The 14,463-nt window shown below is 42.8% G+C and overlaps 1 protein-coding gene across 1 annotated transcript in view; it reads right to left on the bottom strand.

Moving 5' to 3' along the window:
* LOC126198715 (V-type proton ATPase 16 kDa proteolipid subunit c-like) overlaps nt 1–14,097 on the bottom strand; it is a 47,372-nt gene extending 33,275 nt beyond the window's left edge. Inside the window, exon 1 of the mRNA XM_049935234.1 lies at nt 13,910–14,097. Within this exon, the coding sequence (XP_049791191.1) occupies nt 13,910–13,997 (88 nt within the window). The 5' untranslated portion in view covers nt 13,998–14,097. The remainder of the gene's footprint in view (nt 1–13,909) is intronic.
* Between the last annotated feature and the right edge of the window lie 366 nt (nt 14,098–14,463).

The following is a 14,463-nucleotide window of genomic DNA, read 5'->3' on the forward strand; positions in this document are numbered from 1 at the left end:
AAGATATAGAAGACAACGCAGTCTGTGGGTGCGCCATTCTGTACGTCGTCTTTCTGCTGTAAGCGTGTGCTGTTCACAACGTGCACGTGTGCTGTAGACAACATGGTTTATTCCTTAGAACAGAGGAGTTTTCTGGTGTTGGAATTCCACCGCCTAGAACACAGTGTTGTTGCAACAAGACGAAGTTTTCAACGGAGGTTTAATGTAACCAAAGGACCGAAAAGCGATACAATAAAGGATCTGTTTGAAAAATTTCAACGGACTGGGAACGTGACGGATGAACGTGCTGGAAAGGTAGGGCGACCGCGTACGGCAACCACAGAGGGCAACGCGCAGCTAGTGTAGCAGGTGATCCAACAGCGGCCTCGGGTTTCCGTTCGCCGTGTTGCAGCTGCGGTCCAAATGACGCGAACGTCCACGTATCGTCTCATGCGCCAGAGTTTACACCTCTATCCATACAAAATTCAAACGCGGCAACCCCTCAGCGCCGCTACCATTGCTGCACGAGAGACATTCGCTAACGATATGCATGTGGGCAGCATTTGGTTTACTGACGAAGCTTATTTTTACCTGGACGGCTTCGTCAATAAACAGACCTGGCGCATATGGGGAACCGAAAAGCCCCATGTTGCAGTCCCATCGTCCCTGCATCCTCAAAAAGTACTGGTCTGGGCCGCCATGTCTTCCAAAGGAATCATTGGCCCATTTTTCAGATCCGAAACGATTACTGCATCACACTATCTGGACATTCTTCGTGAATTAGTGGTGGTACTAACTGCCTTAGACGACACTGCGAACACCTCGTGGTTTATGCAAGATGGTGCCCGGCCACATCGCACGGCCGACGTCTTTAATTTCCTGAATGAATATTTCGATGATCGTGTGATTGCTTTGGGCTATCCGAAACATACAGGAGGCGGCGTGGATTGGCCTCCCTATTCGCCAGACATGAACCCCTGTGACTTCTTTATGTGGGGACACTTGAAAGAGCAGGTGTACCGCCAGAATCCAGAAACAATTGAACAGCTGAAGCAGTACATCTCATCTGCATGTGAAGCCATTCCGCCAGACACGTTGTCAAAGGTTTCGGGTAATTTCATTCAGAGACTACGCCATATTATTGCTACTCATGGTGGATATGTGGAAAATATCGTACTATAGAGTTTCCCAGACCGCAGCGCCATCTGTTGTTGACAATTGTAACTACTGTAATTTCGAAAGTTTGTCTGCCTGAAAATGTACTGTTGTCCCAAGCATATTGCAACAAACGGTGTATTTCTATCGCTGCTCGTTTAGTTTTTATTGCCGTTTCAAATATACCGGTAATTTTTGAAACACCCTGTATGAGTGAGTAGGGGAAACAATCCTTTACTGTTCGAATATAGTATTAGTGGTTTGCTATTTGACATAGTCACGTCAATTAAATCGATATGAAATCGAATGAGCACGTAAGGCAGGTAATAGGGAAGGTGAATGGTCAACTCCGTCTTGTGGGAAGAGTTTTGGAAAAGTGTAGTAGTTGTTCTACAAAGATGGCCGCGAATATAACACTAGTGCGACCCATTCTTGAACATTACTCGAGTGTTTGGGATTCCCACCAGGTCTGATCAAAGAAAGACATGAAAGCAGTTCAACAGCGTACTAACAGATTTGGTACCGGCGGGTTCGATCAACACGCGAGTGTTACGGAGATGTTTCGTGAACTCAAATGGGAATGCATGGAAAGAAGGCGATTTTCCTTTAGCGAAGACAATATAAGAGAAATTAGGGCTAGTACGGATGCATATACTCGTAGATAGCCATTTTTCCCAAACTCTATTTGCGAGTGGAACAAGAAAGGAAATGACTACTAATGGTACATGGTACCCTCTGCCACACATCATATGGTATACAGATGTAGATGTAGAACATATCGAAAAAATGGGCATGTTAAAAATGAGCTCAAAACCTGTCGATGAACTGGATTTATGGCAGTTGAAGACAATGTTAGGATGGATAGTAAAAGAAATAGACAGAAGAGTAAAAACAGCATGGAGCGTTTTCGGTGAAGTAAACGTGGTTTTAAAAAGAATTCTTCCAATGTTCCTATAAAGGAAGGCTTACTGCCGTTGTAAGAGTAGTTCTGAATTATAACAGGGCAATATCAACTTTTACTGCTAAGTCCATCCACAAATGTGAATTATTGTGAGTGTAAAACTGTCAGATAGATCAGGGAACAAGCTGGAACAGAAGATGTAATCATGGACATAGTCAGAATGAAATGGTAGTGGGCTAGATCGTAGCAGGACGAATGGTAGCAAGTTCTCTGCTGCTCACGAGGAGAGATAAGAGAAAACTGAGAGACCACCCAATGGAAGATGAGTGGATGAGATAAGAAAACGAGGTTTACCAGTATAGATGCGTACAGTCGAACACCATAATTTAATGAAACGTATAGAGCAAGCCTTTATCCAGTAGCAGAAGCCGATTAATGGTGATAAAGGAAATGAGTCATTAAAGATTGCAGTGGGACTTTGTGCATAAATACGCGCGGGATTTAATAGCAAGGCTGAATGTATAGCGCATTTCCACCTCTAATAATGTGTAAACGCCATAGGACCATCCTCAGTCGGATCGTATTAAGAAAGATAACATTAAGCAGTCACCAAAATACTTTATCCATAGTGTAGGACGACCTGTATAAATCCTTATTTAGGAACATGCATTAATTTATGGACTGCTAACCGTGCCCACGATGCAAGATATTTGTGAATTTAAATTTTTTCGTCGCTGCAGGTTTGCAACATATCACATTCAGAGTCAAGGTTGACTTGTGTACACTCGTATATGCATGAAGTATCAATAAACTGGTATGTTAGACACAGGGCAAATATTTGCAGAGTGTGTTCGATATGATTTCGGCTGAGAAGAAACAGATTTCCTCAACTTAACCGTTGCGCCACACAATTCACGAGAGTGTGTGGGAAATATCCGTCCTTCCTCCTACATCGCTTCACTAAGTTGCAGCTAATCTTTAAGCTATAATTTCAGTTTTCTGTGTTAATTAGGAATGAATTTAAACATGATCAGATGAGTACTTATAATAAGTGCTTCTATAGGTGGAATTATGTTCATGAACGCCTTGATGCCTACGCCAGTTCGAAAATGACAACAATCCGAGTTTACTGGGTGCAACACGTGCTTGCATCTGATCAAAGCAAAGCAGTCATCTCGTGGAAGATCTATTTGCACAGCACAGCTGTCCTACTGAACAGCGTAAGACGTTTCCTTCCTCTGATTTCGGAGCTCCTTCACTTAACCAATTATGCGAGGATATACAGTTCAACGAGGTCTCATAAACACTGGCAGACGACTTTTCTTTTTGCATGTAAACGAAGAAGCGTCAGAAAGAAGAAGCCATGGTTACTGTTTAACGTAATGTCGAGATCCAGCCGATTATCGACGGAACACCACATCTGTTGGTGAAGATACTGCCGAAAATGCGCCATAAAATTTTAGAAGGAGCCAATCAGGTAACGGGTCTCACACTCCTACTAATTATATGCTAGGATCCACATAACCCGTGAACTACACTGAGCCTGTCGATATAGTTCGATTTTTGGTGTTGTATGTGATTCAAAACACAATTACGAATTTTTGCTTGTGCAAGGAGGAGAACAGTAAAGCAATCTGACGAACGTATTAAACAATGTATTCACGTGACCTTCAGCAAGTCAGAGTTCACGTTTACAAAAAGAACATTTTATGCGTACAGTCGAACACCATAATTTAATGAAACGTATAGAGCAAGCCTTTATCCAGTAGCAGAAGCCGATTAATGGTGATGAAGGAAATGAGTCATTAAAGATTGCAGTGGGAATCGTCTTACCTTTGCTATAGTATGATACGTTTATCAAATCATGAGAACATGGCTGCTCACAAAAATGTAGAACACAGTAAACCCAGAGCTGCAAACGTGTCAGCGCTTGGCTGCTTATACTACTTGCCACAGTAAAAATGGAACGAATGGTATAGAATTGTTGCTGAAAATTAAAATGGCAAGAAGAAAATATTGAAATAAAAATTCAATAGTGTTCTTAATCAACCATCTACAAGAGAGGCGACGAAAACTTCCTTTTGTATTGTCTAATCCTGCGGTGTCCAGTTGCTCATAGAGTTTGAGGTCGATATGTTATTTGCATAATAGGAGCCACTGAGTAACAGTATTATTTTCATAGTTCTTTGGTATGTTCGCCAAACCCCTGACGAGGCCGTTGTTCGCGGTCGAGAGTCAAAGTGATCTGCGATCCACGAATCTACCGTAAGCGGTGTAGTATCATGTACATTGGGCAGTGACTTCGGAACCACAGATTTCCTGGTGTGACCTCCAAGCTGTCTCATATTAGTTCCAACCTGGATTCCTGTTCACTTGGTCTACGCCATCTTGCATTTCGGGTGTGAACACTTCGCGTTGTCGCACTCTCTTACTTTGCGTTTGTACCTCACCGCACGTTCCGACTTTCTGCTCGCCAGTTACACTGGCTCTAGCTGTTTGTTCAGGCCACCACTCGTGGTAGTACTCCTTGCTCATCCCGAGCGAACGCTATCATGTCAGTACGCGTGATATATCAGTTACCTTAAATATCCTCCCTCCTGCGTTCCCCAGCTCCTAAGAAATACGGATCTTCCTTTGACAGGCTTGCGTTCCTAAACGAGACAGATAGTCAAACAGTAGTTGCTATTGAAGGAGTATTTATGGAGAGACAGACTTACGCACGGTTCCTAGAGAGGAGCAGAGACATTTTCAATAGTTACAGCAGCAGTAGTCTGTATGACTGAGTAATGGGACCTTGCAATATAAGCGACATCGGTATTTCCATGTTGGTGCTAAGGATCGGTTGATATTATGAGGAAACTAAAGATGTTATATTTTCCGAGGATATGCTGCGCTACCATATAGTTTAATGATTATGGCACACTCTTGTGCCTAGTATTTGGGAAGTAAAACAGTCCTCTACTTTAATCTCTGGGCAGGAACTTTTCAGGAGTCCGTTGTCAGAAGCTCAAACAAATCAGGTATTTAACTGGTCAGAGTGTAGGATAATAGATCCCTTAAACATGTTGGTAATTTATAGAGAACGAGAATAGAGAAGTATGTAAGCTTTAAATGGGATTTAGTAAAGTACAACAGAGAGGCTCTATTGTACCAAAGCACCAATAGTAACTTCAGAATGGGGATAGTCACTACGGATGTACTGCATGGATAGATATTGGGTCCATTCTTGCTATAGTTATACAGGCTGTCCCAGAAATGTTGCGAAAAACTTCGAGGGGCTGTGGAGGGTGTCTGAAAGAACAAATGGGGGATCAGAACCCAGGTCCAGAAACATAGTCCAACGATACTACAGAGCATCGAAGTTATAGGCGCCGGCGCCTGCCAGTAGGCCACCCCTTCGGCAGTAACCGTGAGTTTGTATGCTGACGGACTGTAGGAGGAACATCTCGCAATGGTGTCTGTTATTCAATGATCGCGACTGATTGCCACAATGCCAGTGTAGAAAATGGATCTAGTTGCTATGTAGGCAGGCCTTTCTCCTGTGAATGCAATGCTCTGTTGCCTTGGTGGATGACTGTCTGGAGACCGGTTTCTATCTACAATTAATTTTTCTCCTATATACCGAAAACTATGGGAGATTTTAGAGAGTTCCAGGAAAAAAATAAACTGTGGATGAAAACCTGTGTCTGAAACAGTCATCCACCAGACAGCAGAGCATCACATTCATAGCAGACAAGGCTTTTCTACGCAGCAGCTAGCTGCATCTTCTCCTACAGCGATCGTGGCAATCAGTCGCGGTCACCGAATAGTTGCGAGACGTTCCGTCTACAGTCCGTCAGCGTACCAAGTCACGTATACTGCCGAAGGGGTGGCCTAATTTCAGGCACTGCGGCCTATAGCTTCGACGCTCCGTAGCGTCACTGGAGGACATTTCCCGATCCGGGTTCCTATTTTCGATTTGTTCCTCAAGACACCCTCTAAACCCCTCGAGGCCTGTCGTAACATTTTTGGGGTACCCAGTATGTCGAAGACCCCTCTTCACCCAACAGAGGAATCAGGTGCATAGCTATTTTTCTGCCAATAATGAAAGCGTCAGACACCGTCTGTCGACTTCCTGGGCCACTATATCGTTCTGCCACTTCCCACTTCTCTTTACCCCCTTTCCCCACACTGCTTTCAGCTCCCCTTTAAGGGCGCAAACGGCCCCCTCCTATTCCCAAGATATTCTGCCTTGTTTCCCACCCCTTCCCTTTTCCTCCCAATGAGGTCACCTGTCGCAACACCCGCACAGTGATCCTGAAATTACTTTTCTACGACAGTTCATACAAATCACGCTCATCTTAGTTTACCTATGGATACCTTAATTGATATTGTACAACTCTACAGTCCTTGGATATACATACTAGCTCTCACAGCCGAGGTACCAGGTTCGACACCCATATTCAACACGGGTTTGAGCTTTAAACTGCCGTCACTGCGTATGTCCTTTATACCAAGTATATTTGAATATAGCTCACAGTTTATGTATGCTTCAAAATTCTTGTTCTATGGACGCTAACCATCCAGAGTTCAGATTCAAATAAATGAATATAAGCTGTTGCTCCCCTCTAATTCAAATCCTTTGTCGGGTGTACTGATAGATGTTAAGTCAGGTTCATTACATGTTGCTATCTTTGTATTGCTGTCACTCTGCAATTCGTCCTTTATGCAACTGAATGTACAATATGTAAATTTTATGTGAGCTTAACTCCTTTACTTTCAAAGAAACAGCACCACTGTCAACTATATACACCATTCAATAGAATTAGGGTTTGTTCAAATGGCTCTGAGCGCTATGGGACTCAACATCTGAGGTCATCAGTCCGTTAGAACTTAGAACTACTTAAACTTAACTAACCTAAGGATATCACACACATCCATGGCCGAGGCAGGATTCGAACCTGCTACCGTAGCGGTCGCGCGGTTCCAGACTGAAGCACCTAGAACCGCTCGGCCACACCGGCCGGCTAGAATTAGGGGAACACATGTATCAACGTCTAGCATGTTAAATGGTATTATTACTAGGCTTGAGATTTTCGATTTCAGTGTAGGCAACAATTAAAATCATTCGCCGACTCCTGGCTGTGTTATGCATTACAGTGCCAGGTGACTCCTCAGAAGGCAGTAAATACCGGCGTCCCAGTGCTTTCTAGTGGGGTGATGACAGTTGTCACTTCTGGACCTTCTATTCAACCAAGAACGCGCAATGCGTCATCTTAATGCTGTGGAAGTTGCAAGGGCGGTGTTAGATCCAAAGAAGGATGGACTTTCGGGCGTGTTGCTGCAGATGGCAATGATTCTCGATGTGTCATCCATAGGTTGTGGACGCGTCATAGGGAGACAAGTCAGTATAGAGGGCGAGTTGGACAAGGTCGTCGACGCATTACAACCTCACGCCGATCTCTGTGTTGCGGGGTCTTAAGGTTACCGCCAGAGCACTTCAATATGATCTCAAAAGGACCAATGGAGCCGCTGTGTTCGATCATACTGTAATGAACAGGTTACGAGAAAGGACCTTATGACCAGACGGCCGCCGGCCGGTGTGGCCGAGCGGTTCTAGGCGATTCAGTCTGGAACCGCGCGACCGCTACGGTCGCAGGTTCGAATCCTGCCTCGGGCATGGATGTTTGTGATGTCCTTAGGTTAGTAAGGTTAACATAGTTCTAAGTTCTAGGGGACTGATGACCTCAGATGTTAAGTCCCATAGTGCTCAGAGCCATTTGAACCATTTTTGAACCAGATGGCCTGTTCGAGTTCCCCGCTTGACATGACAGCATCTGGCAGTTCGCCTTCAGTTACGCTGTTCCCATGAGAACTTCGTCATTGGAGAACTGTGTTATTTACAGAAGAGTCCAGATATCCTCAGGCGCAAGGTGCTGGCCGTGTCCGTGTGCGGAAACTCGTGGTGAAAGGTACCTGCCAAATGTTGTCCAGGAAATCGACAGATTTACGACGTTCTCTGATGTTGTTGAGAGGCTTCAGTGTTGACAGCCACACGCCTCTTGTCATTGTCCGTGATCACCTTAGCGCAAGCCAGTATATGAACAGATCCTATTGGGCCATGTGGTGACTGCTGCACACGGTGGTGGCCCTGAATTCCTCTTGAAGCCAGGATTTTTGTGGTGGGCGTCGTCAGAGATGTCTTGCGAAGCCTGAACTTTGAAGTAATGGAATGGCCGGCGGTGAGCCCCGACCTAAACCCCTTCGTGCATATGTGGCACATGCTTGATAGACGCAGTCGTCCTGTTCCACAACAGACTTCCAAGAACCGTCATGGGCTCTCATTGAAGAATAGGAATGGATACCACCGGGTGACCTCAATAGACTTACACGGAGCATACCATGTAAGTACCAGTCTCGGAGGGCATAAACGTTATTGAAGCTCACGAAGACCAATGAAAAGCACGTTTTCGACACCTATCGTAGATTTCAGTTCCTTGTATGCAAAAGATTTGGGTTGCAATGATGTTTTGTTGTGTACCTAAGTTGTGAAAGATAAAGATATAATTTGGTAACATAGCCAGTCCTCAATTATTGCTCAATGGAGCATGGCACAAGCCCAATCTCATGTTCCCCTAATTCTTTTGAGCAGTGGATGTACAAAATACTGTATGCAGTTCACATATTTCATTTATACTTGTTCTCGAATTGTTAAATTTTAGCCATTCTTTGAAGATTCGCCGCTGTCTTTCTCTCCTAGCCGTTAATGCCAGATTTCGTAACCTGAATCATCGAATCTTCTTAACTGTACTCATGAGATTGTTTGGACTCCTCTTCACTACTCACGACCAAAACTAAGTCCTTGGCTTTACTGAGGATGGAACCTGGTTCCTCCTTCTGGCAGGCGCTCTGACCCTTCAGCCACATAGTGGGGCTAAGCAATTCAATCTTTCTCGAATGCGACATAAGAGGCCTGAACTTGATTAATCTTGAAGGCGCCCATAAGAGTTTGTTCGTTGCGACACTTTTTAGGTTGGTAAGTCAAGGCAGTGTAGTCGAGAAAGAAGTATGAAGCAATTGAAAAGCAAACGGTTTGAGGAAAACATATGATATTTACAAGGAGATTAAGATAACAAAGGGTCACATATCTCTTCGGTGTAATAGATAAAGGGAAATGAATCATGTGGAGGAATAAGGGACCCGACATCGCAAATGGACTTTGAGTTCAAGAAAGGAACCATGCGTTGATGAGGTGCCTGTAGAACGTAATCGTTGCGGGTCACAGGAACAAGAAAGTCATGCTTCTGGTTCCTAGTTACAAAACAAGAGACTTATCAACAAAGTTACGGGAGGTAACGCCGTGGTAGAATCAGATAAACGTGAGTCCCGTTTCACAATTAGCCGGACGTGTTACGTTTCCAGATCGCTGATTAATACAGTACACAAAAGTAAGAAGAGATTCCGACCAATAATTATTTCAGTTACAAGAAAGACATCTAAAATCAGTGTTTACTTCAGTCATTAATCGGATAGGTAAAAAGAGAAAAACTATTGGTGGGATTTGTAAATTACGAAAAAACGGTACATAACCTAAGGAGCCATAAGATATTCAGAAGTTGGAATGGAAGTACAGAGACACGTAGTTTGCAACGTCCACAAGACCCAAGGAAATAACAAAATGAAAAGCCGAGAAGTAATGTAAGACGAAACTATAACTTATAATACCGTTGCGAAAATGGCGAATGTCATTGCGCCCTAGCTGCCTGGTGCCTTAAACGAGAATGAACTGTACGAATTGTACATGAGTGAACCATTAAACAAGAGAGCACGGGTTCAGACTCAGACAAGAATTTCATGTTCCAATGAATCTCATGAGCCAATATATGTAGAAAAAGGACGGATCTTGTTTCCATAGTATGAGAATTTTTGGTGTGGGTACATCGTAACACAATAAGGATGTCCTTAAAAATCGAAGATATTCTACCCATTCCTTTCCAGATTTGTTCTTTTGAGGTAATGTATACTAGGCTTAATTTAACATGTTGCCCAATTTGAGAAATAAATAGTTGTCACATTCCATTACACGAGATAATTTGTAAATTCTCTGAAACAGAACAGAAGTCCTGCGGCTCACGAAGTGATAAAATCCCAACAATCTTAGAAAAATCTTGGATATAGAGTTTTCTTGAAAAGAGTTATTTTCTTAACAGTAAATTGGACTGGAGTCTCTCGTATTTATATTAATATTGTTGAGAATCGAGAAATTATCACCCAAGCACAGACTTAACTGTCAAAGCAACGGTGGAAACAGGTCCACTGAAACAGGGAGAACGCCAGAAACAAGAAACAACAAGCAATCTGAGGAAAACTGATCGAAATTATACGTTTATTATTCAGCATTTGTTTTTGGCATGACAACAGTTTATAGCGACTCGCAGTGTGCTAACGAATGTGTCTTAGGTTCTGCATGTACCAAGAATTATTGCGGTAATGTACATTGTCATAAGTAAAAAATAAACATTCCTGACCAATTCTGTTATTTCATTGTAACCGAGTTCCGAAGGAAACAGAGTCTGTCAGAAACATAAGTGGAGTGTAGGAAACTATCACTGAAGTAGATGTCTGACGTGAATTAGTTGTATCATTTGGACGAGGTTGCATCTGACATAGAGGAAGAAAACTGAGCTCCGTAACTTACATGCGCCAAGATCCTCATTTGTCATTTCTATAACTATTCAATGCAAACAATTCTGGCAAGACACTCCACATCCTACGCAGCAGAATTACAGATGATTTTATGACAATAACAAACTGCCGGGGAAAAATGATGGTTATATTCTGACAATAACATTAATAAACTAGGACACTTATGACAAATATAACAGATACGACATGTATAACATTATATCCGCAAATCGAAAGTAGCGCTTTGCGTGGGCTAGGATGCTGGAGCTATAGAAAATATCTTCCTACGATATTACAAGTGTCATTGGGACATATTTCCGATAGTTCAGAAGATATGGATTCGGAAGGACGGCAGTTCGAATAAGTTTCATTCCTTAAGCCGAGATTGTGGTATGCCTTTAATAATTTCGTTCTCTCATACTCATACTCCGTCCGAACAGGCCTCGTAATGCCCAAAGGCACCGACCGACCGCCATGTTTTCCTCAACCGATAGTGTCACTGGTTGTGGGTGTGGACGGCTATGTTATCTCTCCCGGCCATTGTCACTTTTCGCGACCGGAGCCGCTGCTTCTCAGTTCTCAGTCAAATAGCCCTCAATTGACCTCACAAGGACTGAGTGCATCCCACTTGCCAACAGCGCTTAGTTAGACGCGGACGGTGACCCATTCAGATGCTAGTCAAGCCCGACAGCGCTTAACTTCGGTGATCTGTCGGGAATTGGTGTTAGCACGGCAGCAAGGCCGTTAGAAGTTTCGTCCTCTTCTGGACATTAATCCCTAAACTACATTGTCCTTTTAGTGTCGGTAATAGTCACACAGCGTTCTAAAATTATTACGAATCCGGAAGATGTATCAACAAAAGATGATAACATGTGAGTTGACACAGGTAGGCAACACGACATGGCCAGGAATCGATGTAGTTCCAACTCTAGGTCATAACATGCTACAAGTTCCCTATGTTTCAAGGGATGCTCAGCGTGTTGCCATTCTAACACAGAAAACACGTGATTTAAAGAAGAATGGTCTCAATCCAACGAAATTCCTATATGTTCAGTACTCTAAGTGAAATACGAATTGTCTTTTTCTTTTGGCTTCATCCAGCACCTACACGTAGTAGGCCTTTAATCAGGATTTGTCTCGTTGGTGGTATAGTCTGGCCACATGTCCTCCCTGGTGTACTCTTCTCTTCTCGGGACACAAGTTGTGTGTAACCCATTAGCTTGCGCTAGTGTCAACAATGTAAAAATGTAACAAAGTGTCCGAAATTAGTGTGAATCGTGTAACTTAGACGGCATGTGAGCATCAGCCCAGCATTCACATAGTCGTGTGTGGGTAACCGCCTAAAAGTGACATACAAGCTGACTGGCACACCAGCTCTCAAGTGTATCTAGAAGACTTTGATTTCATCCGGTCCCAGCCACAAGCTCACCTTTTGACGTGAATCTTCAAGCACGCAGTCATTTCCCCAGGTCTGGAAACAAAAATTTATCTTTGAGAGGCAAAACCAATGAATGAAGATTTTGGGACGAGCAGAAGAAAGTCACGAAATTTTGTAGCAACCGCCTGTCAAAAGAGCTTTGGTGCTCTATCGTGACGAAAAATTTGTTTTTTGGAAGTTGTGGACATTTATCCTGAGTAGTTTTTGCGGCATTTAAGCATAGTAATAATCAAAGACGGTGTTATCTTTGCGTAGTTATTCTATGAGTACCATATCGTGACCATCTTAGAAAACAGTAGCCACGATTTTCCCTACAAATAGAATTAATATTTTTATTGATTTACGGCACTTTTGCCTTTCATTATCCACTCATTCGACTTCTCCATATAATGACGAATTTGTGCTTAATTTACAATTATGGAAGTAGGAGAAATTCACTGTAATGGTCTTTAAAACAAGTCTACACACGCTTGAATAATGTTAATTCGAATTCTTCTTTGGTCAGTGGTTAACAGACGAGGCGACCAATTTTGCAGTATTTCAAAACTAGGAGTAAAATGTATTGAACACGACTTTTAGAGACCACCTCGATTTTAGTGAACTCGCTTACCTCTCATCTGGCGGTCACTGAGTTAGTATAGGCAAGTTCAGCCATAGTCTCGTCGATTGAAGAGGTTTTTGGACGGCACGAGTGCTCAAAATCTTTAAAGGTCAACAATCATCCTTAAATTCTGAAGAATATTTCTTAACCACCGCAAATTATGACCAAGAATCCTTTGATAATGAATTTAATCCTCTTCAATATCCGTTACGATCGAACGTTTTAAAACTATATTTAAACACAGTTCGCTATTCATTTTTCGCATTATTCATGAAAATCTTAACAGATAATTTCCAACTACACACGTCTCCAAAACTTGAGAGCGTGCCATTTCAAGATTCTTAGTTTCCAGATGCACTACTATTTAGCACACATTCACGACATGTTTGCCTTACATCACGAGCTTTGAAAGTAGCCTTCGAATAATCTTGAAAATATCGTGTTTCCGCTATAATGCCATGAGTTGTTACTTCCACTCAAATTTCTAACTCTTAAGTCTTTTAGGATACAGACTTGCTACACTAACTGCTAAATCTAGTAGGAACTGTCTGAGTGAATAGTGTTTTATTCAGTTGTAGTCGCATATCAGTACTTTGCAGAGTACAGTAGGACATTTTTTCATAACTTTTACATGCCTGGTAGTGGTCAATGGTAGCGAGGAATGGATGTGTGAGTAAAGCAAGTAGAGTCGTCATTATGGAAGCTCATTTGTAGACAGATTTGCGGAAGATAACAGATACATCAACCTTGGCCCTCCTGATCTCATGCACGAAGAAGGCAAACTGAGTTTTACGCGATAGGTATCTGTGTAATTCGTGTTCATTCCTAGAGAGGAGTTCTTCGGTCTCCAAAGCAGCCATGAATAAAGTGTGTTTCACAATTCTAAACTTAACTGACCTCTGCTTGATACAACTATGATTCTGTGAATATGTCTCGCGATGCCTCATAAAACGTGGAACTTGCATCATTTTTTCATTCCTGTGCGACGTAATTGTGAATATATTTTATTAACTGCTGCCTGAAGAGTACAAGGCACTAGTAATATCACCATAATAGGCACGTCCGCTTCCATTTTACACAACCTTCTCTTGTATGTCTTACGAGCACAAACTTCGTTGCCTGCAGATACTGTCACCTATTGTTACTTAACGGAGACAAACAAGTGACTCACCGGAAAATATGATAGCTGACGATGCCCCCATGACACCAAAGAAGGGTCCGTAGATGGGGTTCTCCTCTGGCAGCTCCGACGACGACATCTTCGCTGTGTTAGGTCTTCAGAAAAAAGACGTGAAGCAGAGGAAACCCACCAACTATGGCGGCTGACTGTTCAAGAATGATCACTAGAAATCTGTAGACGATATCGACACAGGACGTATTCACGTGACGCACAGAAAATTTCGAGTGTATCTGATTCCATACTCGATGCTTATTGGTCGCTGCAACACTCGAATTAAGCTGCGAGCGAATGGGGGGAGAGATTTCGCGGAGAGTCCTGCGCGTCGGGTTTTGAGATAAAAACATTATCGGTCGTGCGATATCACCTGTCCTCTTGTAATGTCTCTGCTGTCCCGTAAATCGACCGCTGTGGCGCTGATACCACCCAGACAAGTATAACAGATCTGTTAGTGGCCACTATAGTACTTTAACAGACCCGTTTCTTCTTCGAAATGCACATCTTTGCTAAATCACAAAAATTCAAAGTGTAGCGAAAAACATATTTTA

This window comes from Schistocerca nitens, chromosome 8, assembly GCF_023898315.1.
Source record: "Schistocerca nitens isolate TAMUIC-IGC-003100 chromosome 8, iqSchNite1.1, whole genome shotgun sequence".
Classification (NCBI taxonomy): Eukaryota; Metazoa; Arthropoda; class Insecta; order Orthoptera; family Acrididae; genus Schistocerca; species Schistocerca nitens.